This window comes from Leptinotarsa decemlineata, unplaced genomic scaffold, assembly GCF_025532065.1.
Source record: "Leptinotarsa decemlineata unplaced genomic scaffold, Ldec_3_MD MMD2_tig00078422_RagTag_RagTag, whole genome shotgun sequence".
Taxonomy (NCBI): Eukaryota; Metazoa; Arthropoda; class Insecta; order Coleoptera; family Chrysomelidae; genus Leptinotarsa; species Leptinotarsa decemlineata.
The window spans coordinates 5,651,452-5,675,226 of record NW_027412747.1 but is presented as its reverse complement, the minus strand read 5'-3'; the positions used below and the strand labels follow the sequence as shown (position 1 = coordinate 5,675,226).

General features: G+C 37.8%; 1 protein-coding gene across 2 annotated transcripts in view; it reads left to right on the top strand.

Moving 5' to 3' along the window:
• The window catches only part of LOC111505417 (cytochrome P450 4c3-like), a 160,663-nt gene that overhangs the window by 75,027 nt on the left and 61,861 nt on the right, over nucleotides 1–23,775 (top strand). For both annotated transcript variants that reach the window (XM_074186473.1, XM_074186474.1), the window contains one exon: nucleotides 1,335–1,520. In XM_074186473.1, the coding sequence (XP_074042574.1) occupies nucleotides 1,335–1,520 (186 nt within the window). The remainder of the gene's footprint in view (nucleotides 1–1,334; nucleotides 1,521–23,775) is intronic.

The following is a 23,775-nucleotide window of genomic DNA, read 5'->3' as shown; positions in this document are numbered from 1 at the left end:
CGTTCCACTATCTCAAGGAAAGAAATGATCAAATCGATTTCGAATCTTCATTTACATCAAACTGCCGCCATCAATGTTCAGTCAACTATTTACAGGGGTGGAAGGGAGCGTCCAATGAAGTCAGTAGAACAAATGGTACTGAATGTCAAATTGGCAGGAGTGCGGCAAAAACATCTCAGGCTACAATGTTGATATCGACTAGCGTGCAGGGAAGGGTAGTGAAGCTCTACGAATCTCTACAGTACCGGACGTTATTTAATCCGAGTGGAAATCCATAGGTTCAAAAGGAGAAGGCAAGCAGAGCCAAGTGGGAATTCACAAAGGTTTCGAAGAAAAAACATCAGAAGAGCAGATCCAAGTGGCAAACCACAAAGGTCCAGAAACTCAGGGGAAAGAAGACAGATTGAAACAAGTGGAAATCCACAGAAGTTCAGGAACGGAAAAAGAAGCAAAATAGACACAAGTGGCCACAAAGGCCCCGAAATGCATTCGATAAAAAGATGGGTATAACCAAGTGGAAATCCACGAAAGTATCGAAAAAGAAGAGAAAGCGGAGCAGGATCAAGTTGTAATCCACAATAGTCTCGAAACAAAGAGGACGAAAGACAGAAAATATCATGTGGAGATCCATAATGATTCGGAAGAAGAATAGCACATCCAAGCGAAAACTCACAAAGATCCCGAAATGTAGAGGAGAAAAAGACACGCAAAACCGAGTGGAAATCCACAAAATTTCCGAAACATGGGGGAAAAAATTAGGCAGGAAACAGTGTTTTAGATGAAGGAAAGAAACATTTTCTCGACGCGAACCTCGACTCGGGGTGAGTATGCATGAGCGACCTACTCTACGGATTATATACTTACAAATCCTACCTTCGGTACTACGTTCGACTTCAGTGGAGACTGAATCTTTCTTTGAGCTTCGGTCGCTCACCTTTTTTGAATTGACTCGGGTGGCTTCAGTTGGATTCAGTCAGTCAGCTTCTGCTAGCCTGGCGAACGGATCTGAGAATCTGTTAAGACTGAATTTTCTCATTTGCTCGCGTTGGTTCATCAAATTCAACCCCACTCCTCGAGTGATATCTACCCAGGTCGCATACTTCATCGATTTATTGTCTAGCTGACTATGGTGGTCGATCTGTACTACATGGATCTATCCTGGAGATCCTGAATACTCGTGAAGCGTAACATTCGAGAGGGCTGAATACTCAGAATTACTAAATTCAAATTCAACTCCCTTCAATATACCATTATATAAAATGTTCACTCTCTTCAACTATCAAAATCCCTAGATTAGGATACATTCAATTTGTTAACATTCGTTTTTTTTTCAGTTGATACCTGGAAGCGTCACAGGAAAGTAATAGCTCCTTCATTCACTAAGACAGTACTCAGTTTTTCTGTTGATGTTTTCACGGAACATTGTTCAATTTTTGCGAAAGAACTCAGAGCTGCACTTGGAAAGAAAAATGTCGATTTATACGAATTGGTGATTAGGACCACATTTGATATAATTTGTCGTAAGTTTTTCTGATACATTTTTGATATGGAAATTTTGACAAATTCATATTTCTATTCGGAACCTTCAGATTTCTTTGTCTATGAGACGAATATTTCAAATAAATACCATTCATAATAGAAGATGAATCAATTAACTACTAGTTATATCACATCACTCAAAATTTGGGAGGAAATTAATTCATCAAAGTAGATTGGTCAGTGCCAGTTCTGAGACCAACATTCGATGGTCTGGAACCGGCATATATTCGTCTGAGTACTATAAGAAATAGTTCGCTCAGCGGTGAGAGTATTGGTGGTGTTGTGATTCGTTCGTGAGACGAATATGTTTGGGAAAGATATTGCGATGCTCTGGACAATGAGTTTGTGGTTCCCGATAAAGATCATCCGAAGTGAACATGTCGTGAGGGCGAAGATAGATGTGGCTGATTGAATCATTCTACTTCAGTTTGAAGGCCAAATATGTCATTCTGCTAATTCCGGGCATGAAGCTGAAGTGAAACCATCAGGCACCTGTGCAAAATCTAATATCTGAAAGATTCGTTGCAACTAACGTCTTTTATATGTAGAGCAAAAATTAATTCCATTTGGTCGGAATGACTACCGATAGATCGGTTTAGGAGTACTTGTCCTTCGTCAGTACCAGGAGGGTCATTTCAGACAAACGAACAAACGAAATCAATTCCAACTGTTTGAAAAAAAATTAAATGAAAAAAAATATAATCATAAACTTTTTTTGCAGTTGATACAGTAGAATTTACTACTGGGCCACCTGCAGACACAGTCTGAAAACGATTACACAAACACATACTCCGGGGTGGGAGACAAATTGATAAATAAACCCTCTCGGAGAGGTGAATATGACATGCTCGAGTTTAGGTGAAAACACCATACCCTTGCTCATTATGTGAACCTACGATTCTGTAGGTACGTGTGACAGATAACCGACGGAAAAACAATAACTATCCCAGCTAATGCAGAAAGCCAAAGTTGAACCATCAGGCACCTGTGCATAGTCTTCCATTTACAAAATTCGTCGCAAGTTCCTTCCTATATATGAAAAGCAAAAATATATTTCATTTGGTCGGGACTACCACCGACCGGTTTCAGAGTACTTACTTCTTGTCATTACCGAAGGGGTTATTTCAGACGGACTGAACTGTCTGAGTATTCCGAACAAACAAAATCAATTACAACCGCCTGAGTATCCCGAAAAAACAAAATTGATTCCAACTGATGATAAGGTCCATCTGCTGTTGATATAGTTAGATGTACCATTGCGCCAACTGTAGACTGAGTCCGGAAACAACTCCACAAACACATACTCCGGGGCGAGAGTCAGAATAATAAATTAATGATTTTCGGAGAGATACGTATGATATGGTCAATTTTGAAGAAAGAAAAAGAAGAAGAAAAAAATAACATGAAATGAATACATTGAGCTAGATGATGGTTTGTTCAATTTTGGATACTATGGTCTTCAGTGGATCGAAATTAATATCGCATTGACTGCAGTGGATATTATAATTTTCAAACAACAGATTTATAGAAGACACTTGAGCCTATCTAGATGATAACATCATCCTGAGGTGGGTTGAAGGGCACGATAGAAGTGAAGGTTATCGGATTGCCGAATCTTCAGCTAAGGAAGCGGCTGGACCAATGATTTCAGGACCCATTGACACGGCCTGATGACTTCGACAATTGCGGAACTAGCCAAACGTCACAACCATGCTCAATCCCTGAAGAGTTGGGATGGAATCAAAGAATGCAATCTTACCAGGATCACCTTGGGCGACCCTGTGAAGCTGGCGCTGAAGAAATATCTGGTGATGACCAGGAAAAATCTACGCTTAACAGTAGGATTTCTGACTGGTCACTGTCAACTAAGGAAACACCCCCATAATATGGGGCTAGTGGACACACCTCTATGCAGGATGTGTGAACAGAAAGATGAAACTGTCAGGCATGTTCCATGCGAGTGCCCGGAGTTATCATCAAACAGAGTATATGTTCTGCGAGTCTTGGCCTACACCTGTCGATATGAAGGGGATGTCTCCTAGTGATCTGTCTACCTTCCTGGACAGGACAGGATGGACGACGACTTAGGAGGACAACTCTTCGGGAGGATGTACAATGGGTCACATGTGGCCTAGGTGCTGTGAGCCTACACTCACTCTCCCTGCTATATAGATACAAATAGGAGACACTTTTCCAAGGTTGGAAAAGGGTATAGTAAAAGGGGTATGGAAAGTGATCTGTTTACGTGTAGTAGCTTGAGGTACTTTGAAGTTGATTTGTTCTAGTAACGAGGGTGCATCAATAAAACAATGCAAAATGACATAATAATACTTGATAAAAAGAAGTATTTCATCCTCGAAAGTATGATAATACTCAATAATATTGGCATTACGTGTAAAAGAGCAAACTTTACACTTTTTAACATTCATTGTCAATTTATTGATTTGACACCAGTTGTCTATCAGGTCTAATCGTGATTGGAGGTGAGAGAAGCTCTCTAAATCTGTGATAGATGAAATTATCTTCAAGTCGTCTGCAAAAAGTGAGTTGCCGCACGAAAGCTCGAAGGTGAAATCATTCATGGAAATGAGGAAAATCAGGGGTCTCAGATTGAAGTCTTGTGGTTCACCGGATGGTGATAAGTATGGTGCAGACGCAAATCCCTTATGAAAAACAACATTGGTTCTCTAATCCAAATAATAGCGTAGAAGTTGAGTTACTGAGAGATTTGAACCCATTTGAGCTATTTTCTCTAGTAAGATGGAGTGACTAATTCTGTCTAAGGTCTTCGTGAAATCTATGTGTATAACGTCAACTTGTTCTCTTCTGTTTCATCAAAAACTGCTTGATATTGCATGAATTTGATATAGTGGATTTTTTTACTAAAAAGCCATGCTGGTCTGCAGAGATCAGGGGGTTGACTTGTGGCATTAGCTGGTCATACACAGATATATCAAATGCCTTCGCGAAGTTACACAGAATACATATTGGTCTTCAGTCCTCAATATTCTCTGGGCTTACCGATTTTAGAATGAGGCAGATTTTTGATTGTTTCCATCTTTCAGGGAAATGGGATTTGCTTAGGATTGTGTTGGATATTTTTGACAATGGATAAGCAGAAACCTGAGCACAATCCCTCACTAGAAAACTGGGAACAAGATCATATTCAGTAGTCATTTTATTGGGTAATTTCCTAAGTGAAAAGATTACTTGTTTCTCTGTGAAAGGTGCTGTGAAAATATTTTCTCCTGTCATAGTATCAGAGTTGGACTCAAAATTTGTATGGTGGGAGAAGACACTGCTAAAGAACGCAGCAAAATCGTTTACTATATCTTGATGGGCATCCAGGATGGTGTCTTCCATAAATAATCTATTGGGTATTCTGGAGGATCCTTTTTTACGTTGAACGAAATTCCAGAACTTTTTGGGTTGATTGCGAACGTTTGATTCAACAGAATGTTGGTAGTTTTCATAAGCTACTTTCAATTGGTTCTTAATGTAACTTCTGATACAAGAGAACTCTTGGAAAAATCTGTCATTGCCAGTTTTTTCATAGCGTGATATACGATTTCACTTCGAAACAGTAAATAATGTCCTGTGTGTACCAGCAGGGAAATTTTCTCTTTGTGTTTTTATACCGGAGGAAAAACATATCAAAAAATAATATATAACATTGTATAAAACTCACTGCATATTTCATCTATATCAGTTATGCGATCTAAGACGGCCCAGTCAATGAAGATCAGATGTTGATGAAGCTCTTGGAAGTTTGCTTTCTTGAAGTTGTAGGATTTATTTTAACCACTGGTGGAAAAAGCGTGCGAGGTTTCTCCAATCAGATGGAAATTTATAAGGAGTGAAGGGTGACATTGATCCTCATCGACTAAAGTGAGAGTTTTCTTATTAATTTCAAGAAGCATATCACTGATCACTGAATCTAGATATCTCCCGAAGGTGTTCAGGATAGTGTTATATTGAATCATATTTTTAAAGTCTAGAAACTTGAGCTTTGTTATCATATACATTACTAATAGATATGTTTGGAACATGGAAGTCACCTATGATGATAACATTTTGTTGATTGTTGAATAGATTTTCGCTATACACTTTGGCAGGGATATAAAGAACATACACATGAATCAGAAAGTAATCAAAGAGGCACTTGCAGCCAACGACATCGATCAGTGGTATCAGACTATTCAATTCACTTATGTCAAGGAACAACGTGATGAGCTTGGATTTGGCAGCGAGTAGGACACCACCCCTACGAGTAGTTTGAGTATCTGCGAAGTTTCTGTCACTTCGATTAATATGGTAGTCACTGGGAAAGAGTTCGGAATTATTTACGTCATCTGAAAGCCATGTCATCATCAAAGCAATAAAATCGTACTCAGCAAGTGTCACATTCGGGTAAAACCTCTGAATCTCAGTGTTCAAACCTCTGACATGTTGAAAGTAGATAATTTTAGGTGATGTAGATCTGTTGGGCACACTTATTAGTTTGTCGAAACAATGTTTGGAACCTCTTTTATATACTTTATTGCTAGGTTGTCATTACCTTCAGCAATCTTTCTATCAAGCTCGTCTTCGAGAGCTTTATGATGCGTAATTTGATGTGTGGTGCGACCGAGAGATATATCGATTCCAGAGAAGTTATTATTATTTCTGAGATTTCTAGCTTTGCACATTAATTCATGTACTAATCTTTCGTCCTCAAGTCTAATTTTAATTGGACGCTAATACGACTTTGTTGGACCAAATTTACCCAATCTCTAAGGATTTATATTAGCATGGTTAGTATCAGGCATTAAATAACTTAAAATAGACAGAATCTTGATTTTGTTTTGCTCCCGGCGTTCGCTGAAGGAGCTTGCATTCTCAGGATCATTAATTTTGAAGAGTATCAAATTTTTGTCACTTACTTGCCTTTCTGAAGTACCTTTTCAAACTTGGTGGTATCATTTCTGAATTACTCATTACCTAATGTCGATTTCAACTCAGCAACTTTCTTCTTTGAGGAAATGATGATAGATATCGTTTAGGTGAAAACATCATACCTTTGCTTCTCATGTGAACCTACGACTCTGTAGGTACCTGTGACAGATAACCGACGGAAAGTTGTGATTCAAATAATTATTTGATGGGAAGGGTTACTACTGGTTAATGCCAGAAAGTTAACGTAAAGGTCTTCGAACATAATTTTGAAATAGTTTCAACATTTTGGGTGGAAAAACAATGCCATATTTTCAAATCTTAGCTTTTTCATGGATCATTCAGAATAACCATTTGTGAATTAATTATTGATTCATTTGAAATCCTGTCAAATTGATAGCTCTAAAAAACTTTCTGTAACTGTTCGAAATGGAGGTTTCCTATCGCGGTGTTTCATGGTGGACATGTGCACATTAATTTTTTTTTTAATCAAGACTTCCTGGAAATACAGGGTGTTCCATTTGACAAAACTGAGCTTCGACCCATTTTCATATCTTTCATATATTTTTGCCATCACTTTGAAGTAACCATTCCGTTGAAGTTTTTTTTTAATAATTTCCAGTTCCTTCTCGAGACTTTCCTTGTTATAATAGAGTCCGAAAGTACGATCCACTACAGTTTTATTGATTCCTCTTTTACTCGATTGATGGTGATTGGATTCGTGGTTCAGATAGATTTGTCCATTGTGAGTGGATTTTCGGTATACCACTTAGTGTCAGTCCTCTTCACCAATATGTTTTAGAATGACGATTCGTTATGGACTTTCTTCTTCATTGTGAAGATGATTGAAGGTCTTATGCTGTTGATTTATTTCAGAGAAGTGTCTAGTTCTGTATTGCCGTGGTTCCATACTTTAAAAGTGTCGTCAAAGTATCTCAATCTGACTCGAAGCTTCTTCATTCGCCAGAGTTTCAAGACACTCCATATATGTACAGGGTATAATATGAGTACGTTAATATATTAAAGTGACGAGGACAAATAGAATTGGTGTTTTTTCAAAGTCTCGTACAATCTTTCATGTTTAGATTGAACAGATTAAACAGTTTAATCTCCCTCTTGAAGATGATCACTTGTTGATCGAAACACGTGTCGAGGTGTTGGGGTGTTGAGAATAACGATTTGGTGTTGGGAAAAAAAACTTCAGTAATATTTTTCACCTATCACATACATTTTCCTGATGATCTAATTCTTTACTGATAACATATATCAAATTTTCTTTTTCGGAACACAAGTTCCGGCCTCTATCTTGAAATCCTTCCTAATTTATATAATCGTATCTCCAATAACTGTTTGCAAACGGATTAGAAGATACCTACTGATTTATTTTGTCCTTCTTTGATTGGAGCTGTAGCCAACATCTCGGATTTCACGGGAATCGGGTTTTCGTATGGGGTTGTTAGGTCACATTTCGTTTCTTTTTTGGGGTCAGCCCCTTCGTTATCGTCACTTTTATTTTTACGGTGCTGATCCATTAAGAATACTGTTAACGTGTCCCAGGCGGACACGAGCATCTTTTCAGATGATGCAGACGAGACGAAAGTCTCGATCAGGAACTTGATTAACCTTTACACAAAAATAAACTCCTTATAGTCCACTGGTCGGATTTCCGATCACTGTTGAATAATACTTCATCCTGCGCACACAATTCCTGACTTTCCTTAACAGTATTTTATCCTTTTCAAAAAACATCGGTGCTTCATTATTCAATTATATTCTTCTATTGGAAATCCGAGGTAATTAGTTCACCGGTCCACTTGACCTAGTCTGGTAACTCGTACATGGTGTTTCTGCATCAAAATCAAGTTCTGTTTCCTCTCTTATTGGATGTCTGTCCCACTCCTCAGGAGGGAATTCAATAGTAATCAGTATATTTTTTGGGAAAGAAAGTTTTTGGCTTTCTACTACTCCATCTTGATACAAAAAAGGGGATGAGGGAATCTTCCAAAGAAACGAAGGAAGTAATCAATTTGAAAATAAGTAACTCTATACATGGATGTGTAGATCATGCAAAGAGGTGCCTATGAAATTTCTCGATGATTCCATTAGAGGCGGGGTGGTAAGCCGTCGTCTTCAACTTGTTTATATTCAATAATTTGCATATCGATCTGTTTGGACTAGTCAGTCCTACTGTGAATTCCTTTGATTTAAAGTCGAAATAAACCAGGAATCAAACGTTTCAAGTTAATATCTTTATTTTACAACTTACTGTCAATGTTAGAATCTTCTTTTTTATGAACAAACCATGATCAATTATTTTAACATACTAAGTGAACAAAATTAATTTAAAGCAACAATATCCTCGCCCTCGTGATGAAATCACTGCATTTCACATATTCTTCAATCCATTTCCGTTAAGAATCTGTACCACTGATCAATTTACAGATTTTTGTAACTGGCCGTTTATAGGTTGCTGATTTTTTTTTGACGTCCACAACTATGATCTTATCATCTTTTCCCCTATAAGCATCAACAATTTTCTCAAGTGGCCACAGCTTCCTACCATATGTGGAGATGCTGGTGGAATGAATTTCCATGTAATGTTCTTAAGGGAAAAAAACCCAAAATTTCAGTATCGTCCATGTCCATTACAACTTCTCTCAATTCTCTATTGGCATAATGTATGTTCGTACCGTTATCTGAGTAAATTTCTCTGGGACATTCACGTCGACTTATGAATCTTCTGATCGCCATGATAGCGGAGTCTGTATTTAACAAATTTGCCATTTCTAGATGAATCGCTCGTACGCTCATGCAGGTGAATAGTACTACATAACGTTTTTCATGTTTCCTGCCAACTGTTATCGGACCAAAGTAGTCCATTCCGGTGATAGTAAATTGCCTGACAAAACCTTGAAGACGACACTCCGGTAACTGACCCATTTCAGATACGTGGGGTTGTATTTTCATTTTCTTGCAGAAGAATCAAGAACTTTTGCATTTTCGGAAAACACTCCTCATTCTCAAAATACAAAATTTCTGAAGCAGCTCATTCATAATAATTTCCTGTCCCTGGTGTCCAAATTTTATGTGATAGCTCTCAATTATAAGTTTCGTGAAACGGTGTTTCAGATCAAGAATCGCTGGATGCTTTTGAAAATGGTTGAATCCTTCAGCATGTTCTAGTCTTTCTTTTATTTGCAAAATACTTTTTCGTCAAGTATTGTCGTGAGGGTATATATTCGGCTTGATTTTTCAACAGGTTTCTCATTGCGCAAAACTGAAATTTCTTGAAAGAAAGTGACTTCCTGACTATACTTGATCAGAGCTTCCTCAGCAATATCTAACTCTTCCGCATTTGAATTCATTATATTCCTGGTACCATTTATACAATTTTTTATGATGCAAAACATCCAAGCAGTTGTTCTTATTAACCTTCCATATTTGGAGAATCTTTCAATATTTGACAAATACATGTCTTTTGAGGTAACTGTCATTATTTTCTCTTTCTTCATTTCCATTCCAATTTCTTCTATTTCTTCTTGTGTTTCTTTCGGCCAGTAATATTCAGGAAGTTTCAAAAAGTTCGGCTCTGTCAGCCGTTCGTTTTTGTTTGCGGTATTATCTTCTCTGGTACTTTCATCTACTACATTCTCATCTCCAGGGACCCAGTGCCAGTCAGATACATCAGTGATGTCTGTAATTTCCGCAATCCTTACCGATACAAAAGTTTTGTATCTTTTTGATTTGGAACGAATTCAGTGCAAGACAATTCTTGAGTCTGTGCATAAATGAGTTGAAGTAATATTTATTTCATTTTTGATAGTGTTCATGAGTCTGCTCAACATGACCGTGGCTTGTAGCTCCAATCTGAGTATGGTCATCGGTTTCATAGGTGCCACTCTCGATTTAGCACTTACGGAAGATAATTTGAATTTTTCATTGCATTCAAATCTCAGATAAACGACAGCTGAAAAAGCTTTCTCACTGCTGTCACAAAAACCATGTAGTTCATCTTATTTGCCTTCATACAATCCGATACCATAGCATCTAGGTGAACTCGTTTCGCGCATCTAGGTAAACTCGCGAATTTGTCAATTCGCCTAAGAGTTGTTTCCCTCTTGTGTTAAATTCCGTGGAAAACTCGTCGTCCCAGCCTATTCTAATCCTCCATAAGTTTTGCATGAAAATTTTGAATTTTACGATCAGTGGGGAAAGAAGACCTAACAGGTCAAATGCAGACATGACTATTTTAAAAATATCTCGTTTCGTTATTCGTTTCCAGAATCAGTTGAATTGCTTTTTCTTCTGTTTCTGCACTATCCAGGTAGGAACCTATTCATTCCTCGCCAGAAAAAGCGTTGGGCTGAGCAATCCTCATCTCGAATGAAAACTTGGTGAAACATGTCTCGAATATCCGAGCAAAATGCGATTCTTTTCTGTCGAAATTTCCACAAAATTGATGTCAGATTTTGTAATAAGTCTGGACCTTGTGGAAGATGATCATTAAGACTGACCTCATTCGATTTGGCCGTTGCATCGAAAACCAGTATTAAATTTTCCGGTTTAGAGGGGTTAGTTACCACAAAGTGGGGTAGATACCAGGTTCTAGGATCACCTTTCTCTGCTTGAGTAATATCAAGCTTCCGAATGTAACCTTTCTTCAAATAATAGGTTGCCTTTTATGTTTCGGGATTTGGCAACCCTAGTGTTGCAATTTGGCAACTGACAGCTCTATCGTGAAGTTGGGGATTTTTGAGCTCATATACGTACCCAGAACATTTTGACATACGCGCGCTATTTCTGTTGTTTACAGTAACTTAAAACATTCATTTCGGCCCGAAAATGCAATTGAATCATGAACATTTTCGTGCGATTATTTTCTACAACTTTCGACGTGGATTAACTCAACAACAGCAACGTGTCAGGAATCACACGTTGAAAGGTAAGACCTCGTTAGTCCTTAGCTCGCACAAGTTTCTCAATTTCTGAGAGTTGTCGTTCGTATGGGGGCGACAGCTGATTAACGGAAAAACAGATTTTTGAAACAGAACAGTGCATGGATGAACTTAATTAAATTTTTGGCGATGAAGCTGCATCAAAGACCAGTGTTTATCGATGGTATAGTGAATTCAATCGTGGTCGTAGTTCACTCCAAGACGAATTTCGTGAAGGTCGTCCAAAATCAGTTATTGTTCCGAAAACCATTGATGCTGTGCGCGAACTGATATTACAAGATCATCATGTGACCTATCGTGAGATTGAGACAACCTTAGGCATTAGCGGAACCAACATACATTCAATATTGCACAAACATTCGATCCTACACAATTTGTCAATCGTCACGTCTATGACATCGTGACAGGTGATGAATCGTGGATTTACGCGTATGAGCCCGAAAGTAAACAGCAGTCGATTGTATGGCTGTTTCAAGACGAGCTAAATCCAACAAAAGTTGTTCGCGCACGAAGCACTTGCAAGCAAATGGTCGCCTGTTTTGTCGGAAAGACTGGACATGTCGCGACCGGTCCACTAGAATAACGCAGAACAGTCAATTTTGAGTATTACACAACCATTTGTTTGCCAGTTGTCTTCCAAGAAATCAGGAAAACCAACCGCTGAAGACAGATCCCAAAACATCGATTTAATGAGTCATAGTTCTGACTTGGCACCGAATGACTTTCTTTATTCCCGCACGTAAAGAATTAACTGATAGGTCAACGTTTTCCGACACCTAAAGAAGCGATTGCTTCATTCAGAATGCATGTTTTGGAGATACCTCAATCAGAGTGGCAAAATTCGACAATTGGTTCAAACGCATGTAAAAGTGTATATTCAAGGGGAATATTTTGAAAAACAATAAAGTGATTTTCGATGATTAATATTCGTTTATATTCTCTAATCCCGAAATATAAACGGCAACCATCTATTCTTCAATTTTCTCGCCATAATCTTTCGCAAAACCTATATTTCTGTCCATTTTTCTCTCCATACATTTTAGACGATTAAGTGCCACTGCTTCACTATCAGGTAGTGCTACATCATCATTCTTCCAGAGTAGACCTATTTCAAAGTGATATCCAACTCGATTGATGTTATTTTCCATTATTTTCAACGCCCTATCATCTTTAGATCTTCCATTCTCTTCTGGGCTTCTTATGCCAAAATTGTCAATTTTGAAGAAGTCTCTCACTAAATTGTGAATATCTTCATCAATTTTTTCTTGAGATTTACAACAAATGTGAAATATTAAAGACGATTCATTAGCAACTTCTCCCTGGGGGTATTTGCCATGTATCACCCATCCCAGTAAAGTTTTTGATACAAACGGTGCATTCCAGTAACTTGAATAAATTTTCCTTGCAATAATCAAAGCACATTGATCCTGACTAATAAGAATTGGTTGTGCATCATAAGAGGAAAGTGCAGGTGCGTCTTTGATGTATGGATAGATTCTACTCAGGTATTCGACATCAATGGTTTGTCATGGAAGTGAAAGTCCACTTACAGTTCGAACTTCATTCATTTTGTATATTTTCGAGTTCTCTTCCATGTGGTTCAGACAAAGTATTATACTTTGACTGAACCACACGGCTTCAATCCAAAAATGTATTTTCTTGGCTATCAGCCTATTTTGTTTTATATAAGTCAAATATTACAAATGTGCAATGTACTTATTTTGATGCTTTCTGTTGCCTGACAAGTGAGCACTGATGATGACAAAAGTCGAAAGCGCTTTGCAAGAATTTTAAAAATTTTACACTTTGCTACAAAAACCTCTTCGATTCATTCATATTGTAATTGATTACTTTTGGTTCTTTTCCTTCTGCTCGAAGGACCAATGTTCGGACTAGTCAGTGCTACTGTGAATTCCTTTGATTCAAGTCGATATTTTTATTATGTAACTTTTTAAAAATTATTGTCAATTTCAGAATCTTCTTTTTTTACAAACAAACCATGATGAATTATTTTAAACATACTGAGTGAACAAAATTAATTTAAAGCAACAACACGATCTAAACATTTGCGACAAAAATTGACTTTCTCTGTCAGACAGCAAATAAAGCGGAGTACCATATTGAAACACTATTTATTCAACAAAAACGCGAGCTACTGTTTTGGCAGTTATGCCTTTCATCGGTATCGCTATCGAGTTAAAAATATGTTTGTTTGTTTGAAATATGTTTTTTTCTCGTTAACCAGCTATCGCACCCCTACGAAAGACATTCCTCGGAAGTCGAAATTCGTGCGAGCTAAGGACTAATGAAGTCTTACCTTTCAACGTGTGATTTCTAACACGATTTCACGTAACGTGTTAGTGATCGTGAATATGGAGCGATTTTCGTCTTGAGTTATATTCAACGGTACTGTTATATCAATGCCAGTCATCCCAAATACCCTGTCCGGTATGCGAACTTTTTGCATCCCGACTGGCTTTTGGGCTGGCGTTTTTTACAAATGACAGCCATGGCAGTTATTACACCACTTGAGCATGTTTTTCCTTATACCTGGCCATGCAGAATCGCGCCTAATGGCATTCAAGGTTTTCTTGTAACCTGTGGCCGAAAAATGGGTGTTCATGGTACAACTCCAATAAATTATGTCTTATCGCTCGGGGCGCGTATATCTTGTCTCTACGTTCGTTAAAGTATCTTTCCATATACAAGACACCCCCGTTCAGGTGGTAATCCGACTCGTCTGCCTCTTTTTCTATTCTCTTCTTGAGCTCCGTAATTTCCACGTCTTCTGTCTATAATCGTCTAATTTCTTGCAATTCATAAATACTTTCCGGAATAATAACTGATTATGCATTACGTTTACGGTCTGTCGCAGTGGAATGGGTTAGAAGCTTCTAGAAGATATGCTGAAATGTATCCTCAACGGCAGCAAACTTCACATAGAATATTTGCTCGATTCCATCAATGATTAGAAAATATGATTCATTCGACAAAAGAACGCAGGATTGTGGTCGCCATCGAGAAGTACGAACACCACAGCTTGAGGAATCAGTACTTAATTTGATTGAAGAACAATCTACTACCAGTACTGGAAAAATTGCTTTCCTGCTAAATGTTGATCATATGATGGTATTTCGAATTTTAAAGGAACATCTCTTATACCCTTACCATCTGCAACGAGTACAGGCACTGTTACCGCGAGACTTTCCGAACCGTCTTGAATTTTGCAATTGGATGCTGGAAATGATTAGAAGAAATTGTGACTTTCTGAAGACGATGGAATTCACAGACGAAAGTAAATAGGCTGCAAGAGTTCTAAAAGTTTTCTTATGGAGATTAACATGGGAAAACGGCTAAGGTCCATTCTGGCGTTTTTGGTTCCTTTCAAGGTCACGCGTACGGCAGAGTCCAATCAGAGCGCTCCAAATTGTCACGTGACCCAGATGCATCGTCGCGAGTACACCACACTGGCGCCACCTATGAGTCACTAGCTGAACTATCTATTGGTTGAAGAAGGACACTGTAAACACTAATCCTAGCGCCACCTATGAGTCACTAGCTGAACTATTTATTGGAAGATGAACAACGTATGTTCTGGCCCACTTGGGAGTGGGGGAAACGTGTGACGTCATCGACGCAGGATGGAACGAGTATAGTAGCGATTTAAGCGTGGAACTCCGCCCCTCGGCCCCCTTGGTACTTCACCTAACCTATCGGCCCCCTTGGTACTCCACCTAACATATCAGCTCCCTCGGCCCCCTTCAGTCACGTGATTTTAATTAAAAAAAGTTTATAGTTATGAAATTCGAACCTGGGTCGTCCGCGCCGTAGACATTGTCCTTAGCCTCTACACCATCGTAAGATATTGAAGTTAACTGCGAATGTTGGGTATTTATAGCCATCTAACATCAAAACAAATTGTGCGGTACAATAATTACTGTAAGAGATATTTTTCCGTAGATTGTAATCGTCATTATCATATTAAAGATAGGAAAATATACTTAGATTTGGGAAATAATTAATATTTCATGTAAAGAGGTGCATGTGTGTGTGTGTGTGTAAGAGCGAGAGGCGCGTGTGACGTAATCGATGCACAAATTTACGTGGCTTTGCGTATATTGAGAGATTCATTATAATAATTTATCGTACAGAATTGTTTCATGTCCTGTTATCAGTAACCGCACAAAAATAGGCGCTCGATTCATCGATACAAAAGTATATGGAAACACCAAAGTTATAGAACACACAGACTCATCTATGAGTCACTAGCTGAACTATCTATTGGTTGAAGAAGGACACTGTAAACACTAGACTCATAAGACGGCATCTGTCAAATGTGAATACATGCCAGCATGGCAGGTTCGGCGTTGCCAGTTGTATAATAAATCATTGTTTATGGGGCAATGTGGCGTTGCCGGTTTAGGAATTAATCGTGAACTACTCGACGAAAATTGGAAGCGCGAAAATGATATATTAATAATAATGAATCAGATTTAATAAAAAACATTACAGATTATTGAGGCTGTATCGTTTCAAAGTGTGATCCCTCAATGTTACAAGGTATCCCAAAATACATCATTGAAAACAAACATGGCGTCGAAGTGTACAAGGTGCGTCAAAATACATCATTTAAGAAAAAACCTAACAGTTCCACGAGGCTGTAAGTTTTCAACGTGCGATCCCTCAATGTGTACAAGGTATCTCAAAATACATTATTGAAAAACAAATATGACGTCGAAGTGTACAGGGTGCGTCAAAATATATCATTTGAGGAAAAAAACATGTCGATTTGAAATATGATATTAATGTGTATACAGGGCGTATCAAAATACTTTTGTGATAATACCTGCATAATACGCATACCAATACCAATGCATAATACACGTAAACATTATAATATACAGCAAGGAATTCATGTCAAGTTCATTGTGTGAAGAAGGTATATGACAACTGTTGAAGTTGACCGAGTATAAGAAATTCTGTACATTCCTCCAAAATGACAATTTGCAAAGTCCGTTTCCACATTACCCAGGAGGTAGGACTGCACATGCGTTATCTTTTTTTTATTGTGGAAGTTTCCCCAGTAGGCATATCATAACCACAAAAAAGTGTCTTTGAAGTTACTGCTTGTGCACTAATACTTAAATTTTGTCATCGTAGGGGGAGTGTTCAGAAATACCTAATATCGAATTTACATCATGGCCAATGAGATTGAAAAAAGTTTTACATGCAGGCGTTTCCAGCATATGAGAAGTAAAAATTTTTTAAGAGATTTATCATTGCGGGAGTGAGCAGAAATAGTCAATATCAAATCATACATTTTATTTTAATGAATTTACAAAGTTATGATATATCCATTTCTTCGGCTATGCAATAATGCCCCCATGGTAAAGTTTCATCAGAATCGGGTATTAGATATCTTTTATCATCTTCAGGGGAAAGGGCGATCTTCTCCTGGACGATGGAGTGCACTTGATATTTATCAGAGCGAATTAGTCTCTGAGTAATACTCATACATTTCCAATTGTTGAGACATTCTTCATAATCATCAAATGTGATTGTGGTTTTCACAACCGATGTTTTAATTCCCTTCGCTTTCTTGGTGCTCCCCAAATTCTTCAATTCCATCGCAATTTCATCTTCGTCATATCCCTCATTCAGCAATTTTTTTCTTTCCTTCTCATAATCACCCTCAGTTGTTAGTACCTTTGTTGCATATAATTTAGAACGAAGTCCAACATAGTCCGTCATCGGTACGCCATTGTTCTCGTCCTTCATCATACCCAGCACTTTTTTATTCACCAAAGGAACGTTGAACTGATTGTTGGATGGATAATCCGAAGTATCGAAGCGTTGATGACAGTCTCGCTTCATTATCTCGTAGGGGTCTTGTCGCAGCTCGTATATGAGAGAATCGGTGTCGGTATACATAACGGTACAGCCGTCTCCGAAACGCTCCACCATATATCCATAGTGGAAGTCATAGATGGTTGTCTTTGCCAAATCCAAAATAGCTTGTCCTACATATATAGGCTTGTTTAGGAAAATTTGCAGCTTATTAAGCTCAACAGCCACCAAGTTTTCATTGAATATGGTGCAAGATTTGAACTCAGGCTTAGCAATGTAGGCTCCTGCTCCATATCTACCACTCCATTCGGTGAGAAGTCTGATGTTAACCCTTTTCCGAACGTTCTCCATAGTTTTACCGAAGACTGCATTGTTCATTAACTTGTATAAATTTTTTTCAAACTCGTTTGATGCCTTTGCGCGTAACTCTGTATTTAAATCGATATAGGACTTCAGCCATGGACTTTGTTTAAATTTCAACACTCGATGGATTTTCTTCAATATCAATCCATGTGCTAAAGCCTGCTTCAATGCTCTGTAATGTATGATATATTTCTCCTTCGGTTGTAAAGTAGCCATCAACTTTGAAAGCTGTTTAGCTTTTACTGGAGGTTTTCTCGTCTTAGGACATATATGTTCCGGGCAAAATGGTAGATCTTTATGTTTGTCATGCAAATGCTGGGGATATTCCAAGTCCACTTCCAAAATGTATCCTTTATCGGCATCATCAGGAATTTGAGTGATATCTATGTTGGAATCTGTCCACTCAAAGCCTCCATATGGAAGATATTGGCTCATTGCCCACCCATACTGATTGTTGACATCATAGTACATCATGAATGTTGTTGGTTTGGAAGGATCGTAATTGTTGATGTACTTGTTATTTGCATGCGATCTCCTTTTTGAGCAAACTTGGCTGAGCCCCCCTCGTATTCCACGCTCAACAAAGAGGAACATATCAACATCGGTGAGAAGTTCCAACTCAATCCCTGTATACTTCAGCATAGCATCCCACGTGTAGCCGGGTAACGTGAAATAATGTGCAGGATCGAGTTTATGTGAGTTGATGATGCAGGTTCTGAACATTTCGAAGACATCAGCTAGCAGGAGAATATCAGTCTTCATATATAAGTCCACATAATCACCTAGATTCTGACAGTTGAAGGTGGTCCATACATCCTGAGCTCGTTGATAAAAACGTCGGGGCAGAACTTATTTTCCAGTTTATTATAAAACTTATCCTGAGATGGTAAAGATGGTTCATCGAATCGACTAAACGAATCTATATAATCATATGGCATAACTCCTTTCTTCGTTAAAAGTTTGAAGTGTACCATAGGCACATCGGCAAACTGTGACTTTAGATTGGGAAAATCTGGAAGATACGATGCTAGTTTATCTAATGAAGAAGCCATGAAACGGAACGAGTCGATGAATCTGAATTGAATTGGTGTATCGTCAACGTGTTTTGTAAAGGAAATATACTTTTCTTTGGTTATCGGGAGTAGATCAACCTTTCCAGTCATTCTTGTAGCGATGTCTCCAACGATGAAGTGTGCGTCATATCCACTCAAGTTATGAAAAACAACAGGAACAGTATGAGAGTCCTTATAGTTTATATTACACCCTTCATGCGCGGGGCCACGATAATTATCACATGGTATGAGATGGTTATGATCGCGTATTTTCTTATCTTCGGGAGTGAAGGGTTCTTTGCAGATGTGGCAGTGTGTAGCTCTTCGAAACTCAACTTCTTGTTCTGCAGTCATATCGATGTCGAATGGACACCAAAACACTGTAGTCATATCTTCAGCTAGTTGACTCATCTCATCAGCGAACCATTGCATACAATCCTTTCCACGATATGCCCTATAGAAGGATAGAGTGTCATCGTATGAGCACTTCAAGTAGTAACCCACAGCTGCCGGAATATGATGTTGAAGTTTTTTAGGATCATCAGTAGGCTTCAGAATGGATTCCAAGTCGGCGTATACGACGAATGGAGCCCTTTCTTTGTTTTTGAAATTTTTAAATTTCAAAATATCTTTTCCAGGCTCTGGCATCTTTATAGCTGCTTCATTCATTTTCACACAATCCTCAGTATGTTTTTGTAATTTCTCTTGGGATCGAAAGTAATGCAGGCAGCGATCACAAAAGGACTTTTGACCATTTTCCTTACTCAACTGTTTCGATAAGAGCCTTGATAAGTTCTTTATCCATACGTAGTGATAGCGGACTGCAGTTTCAGATTCATCATAATTGTCTTGAATCAGCAGTAAGTTTACATGTCTATCTTTCTTTGCCATTGTGAGATATGTAGGTAGGATAATGAACGTTTTACATTTCTTTTGAAGGATGTAAACATTGATGGAAACGTTATTCTGCTTCTCAAAGTTGGGAATCTGCTTCAAAGTTATAGGGAACTGGATACCTTTCAGCTTCAATACCGTTGAATAGTGGGGATAGGATGACAGTTTATTCAAATCATATTGCGCCGGATACATAGCAGAAACGACAGCCCAGGCGAAGCAAGCTTGGTCATCATTTTTAACATTGATACATGCATGCTTCTTTCGGATCTGAGGTGGCAACTCAATGTAGGAAGAGCCAATCTGAGGAGTGAACTTATTGATGTTAACACCCAGATTAACCACTTTTTTCAGCGCCCAGCCGGAATCACGTTCTTGGAACTCCTCGAGATCTTTCATTATTGGCTCAATAATGTTATGGTGGAACCATTCATCCAGATTGGTGTCTCGGTAAATTGGAGAGTTAGAGGTGGTGAAATACTTGTGATCTCGTAGTACTTGCGACCCTTTCGCTATTTCAAATTCACCACAGAAAATCATATTAACTTTCACAAATTCATCCTTTTTGAGGGCATCATGAATGCGGCGTTTAAAGATAGCATTTGAGTCAATCAAGAAAGACCTTGGGTCCTTATGTTTAAGATTTGAGATTACGCCAGACCGGATTCGGCTACTGAAGGCTGAGTCAGTGTCATCCCAATGAACCCGCTCTCTAGCACCCTCAGGTCGAGGTGTCTGCCCTGCCCCCTTTTTCTGCATAGCTTTGAATTCAGTACGCATTGTCGTAATGTTCCTCAAACACGCTTCTAAATGTTGCTTCTCCCCCACAGAAGTTGCATTCTTCATCGCTTTGCGAATCCTTCTCATACCCTTGATACACTCGTCAAGGCCCTCTTGAGCAATCTTATCATCATAATTTGGGGTTATGAGCCCCAGGATGGTGGTAATATATCGCACAAGATCAGCAAACATTGACATGCTGTAATTACAAAAAAGTTAAACGTTCAACGTTCTGAAGAAGACTAATGAATAGCGCAAAGCAGCTGAATACATATCGCTAAACTACAGATTATACTGCTTGATATAAAAAGGGGGTGGGGCTAATTGAGGGTTTATTCCATAAATAAAATCCGCATCATCCAGTTCATACCCAGCTATTATCGAAGATGGAAGCAATACGGTTATTTTTCGGTCATCAAGCTGCTAAGAAAATTAGACAGTTGAATATTAAAAGTGATTTGATTGGACAGTGGTATTGCGATAAAAAAATCTCCTGTTACATTATTTACGTCAACGATAAACCAATAGCATTTGCGCTGCTGTCAACCATGGATTTCGACCCTATGAAAAAACATTCTAACCCGAAAACTCTCAATTATATTCATACGTTGGAGGAGTACCGCAGAAACGGATATGCTACAAAACTTATCGCTCACATTAAGAATCACGAAGAATTTACAGCTTTTTGCAGTAATAAGGAATCTGAATTTTTATTTGAAAAATGTGGTTGTATATATTGGGGTATAATGATGTGTCCAATGTTTAGATATCCATAATAAAAAAAAAATAAAAATATTAGACTTTTTTTTTCAATAACTTGACAAAAAATTTTAATATCATTCCTATGCAATTACACTGTAAGAATATAAACCAGTAGATAAGGAGATTCATTGAACCAATGCCTTTGCAGAACGATAATTATGATTGAAAATTAATATTTTCTCATTTTTACTCCCTCTTGAGTGGGATATGAGATATGAGATATAATAATTGACTTGAATTTATATGGTGATGTAATTGAATGCTCGTAGGTGGGAGTGGTTTTCTCCTAACGATATTCAGACTTTGTCGAGATTGAACGGCCAATGACTACCCTCAACGAGCGCGGTATAGTTTGGTGTTGCGCAGTTACGCTTTGCGCAGTATGGTTTGGTTCGGCGTACTAAGTATCAGTTTCGCTAAGCGCAGTTGGTTAAGTATGTGGCGGTTACGCATATATAGACTTGTTCAATGAAAATAATTTAGTTGCAGTCAATATGTCAGATAACACAACATTCAATAAATGCGCGGTGAAGGAACTAGTTCCCCAACAAAAGGGGATTTCAGAACACCAAAGAACGATCGAATCTGATATATATGGGCTCCGTTTCGAAAATGGATATGTTATTGGAGATACCCCTGTACAATATGAAAACGATGAACTTGTTATAAAAAACGAACATTTCAATCTTACGCAAGGACTACTTCAACTATTATTGAAACGTGTTCCTCGACATTATACAGCTAAAGACTTGATTGTATACAAAAATATTTTAAGGATCACCAATGCCCACAAACAAAGATATAAATCCAATGGACCAGTGAACGCCAACCGCTCATGGAAGTATCGAAACATCATTTCATTATTGTTTCCACCAAAAAGAAGAAGGAATACTCAACGCAAAACCCACAGTGAGCAGCGCATAAAGAATACTAATATAAAAGCTCACAGTTATGTTGATGACGTAGAACAACAGGGTAATTCGAAGTCAAGCAGTTTCAAAAGAGAAAATGAAATAATCGTGACTCATAGACTATGTAGAGGCCCTCTTATATTCAATAGATATTAAATATTGCTCATTTAAAATGTGTTTTATTCCAATCATAGTTTTTTACCAACAACCTCTTTTCAAATAATGAGGATGCATAGCGGAAACGTTTTACTTTTCTCAACATTTGTGAATGCACACTCACCAACCCCTTTTTTTTTAATCAGATATAAAAATCATTGATCAACGTTGTATGTTAACATAATTATTCAAAACTCATTAGGGAATGTTATTTCGAATCGCTAGTTAATATTCAGTACAATTAGTCCTTATAGTTGAAGGTTTCCATTCAGAGAATATATTGTGTATATTTGTAGTTTTTGTAGTGACATATATCAATAAAAATGTTTTGAAGTGAACAAACAAAAAATGGATGTAAGAATGAACTCTGCTTACTAAAGATGAATAATGTATTAAAACATGAGCTCATCTGAATGGACATCAATTAAAATTTTGAATGAAGCGGAGAAAAAATTTTGTATTGAGGGATCACACGTTCGAAACTGAGGCTTTCATCAAACTCCAGTCGCCATGTTTTTTGCAGACGGCCTGTATACATTGTTTTTTTCAATGGAATTGCACACGGAAAACTGAGGCTTTCATCAAACTCCAGTCGCCTTGTTTTTTGGAACGTTCTGTATATGATTTTCTTCTCAATGAGACGTCCTGTATACTTCGTTTATTTCAATGGGATTGCACGTTGAAAATTAAGGCTCCCGTCACACTCCAGTCGCCTTGTTTTTTGGAACACGTTAATGCAGGCATGTTTTTTTGGAATGATGCTTCGAACGAAGCAGAGAGAAAATGGTGCATTGAAACGCGACTTTGGTGCAATTACGCATATAGACTTGTTGGAGTGAAAATAATTCAATAAAATTGTTTGAACTAAACAATGAAAAATGTTGTATCGAAATACAACTTCATATGGATAGTATCATGCCTAAATTTTGAGGTTTTCAAAATTGCCTTGAATAATCGTTAGCTAAAAGGATGTGTATACATATAAACAACTAGAAAAAATACAGTTCTTTAATAAACTTCAAGTAACAATTTCTCTGGATGAAAACCACTGTTTATACCTGACTTTTATCAGGGAAAGGTGGATGAAAATCATTATTTATACCTGACTTTTATCAGGGAAAGGTAGGTTCTTCTAACAGATTAAAAAAAAACCTGAAGTTTTCGAATTTACCTAATGGATTTGTGAAACACGTTTTGTCATCGCTGTGTAAAAGTGCTGAATATAAAAGTTCTTGATGACAAAACGTGTTTCACAAATCCATTAGGTAAATTCGAAAACTTCAGGTTTTTTTTTAATCTGTTAGAAGAACCTACCTTTCCCTGATAAAAGTCAGGTATAAATAATGATTTTCATCCACCTTTCCCTGATAAAAGTCAGGTATAAACAGTGGTTTTCATCCAGAGAAATTGTTACTTGAAGTTTATTAAAGAACTGTATTTTTTCTAGTTGTTTATATGTATACACATCCTTTTAGCTAACGATTATTCAAGGCAATTTTGAAAACCTCAAAATTTAGGCATGATACTATCCATATGAAGTTGTATTTCGATACAACATTTTTCATTGTTTAGTTCAAACAATTT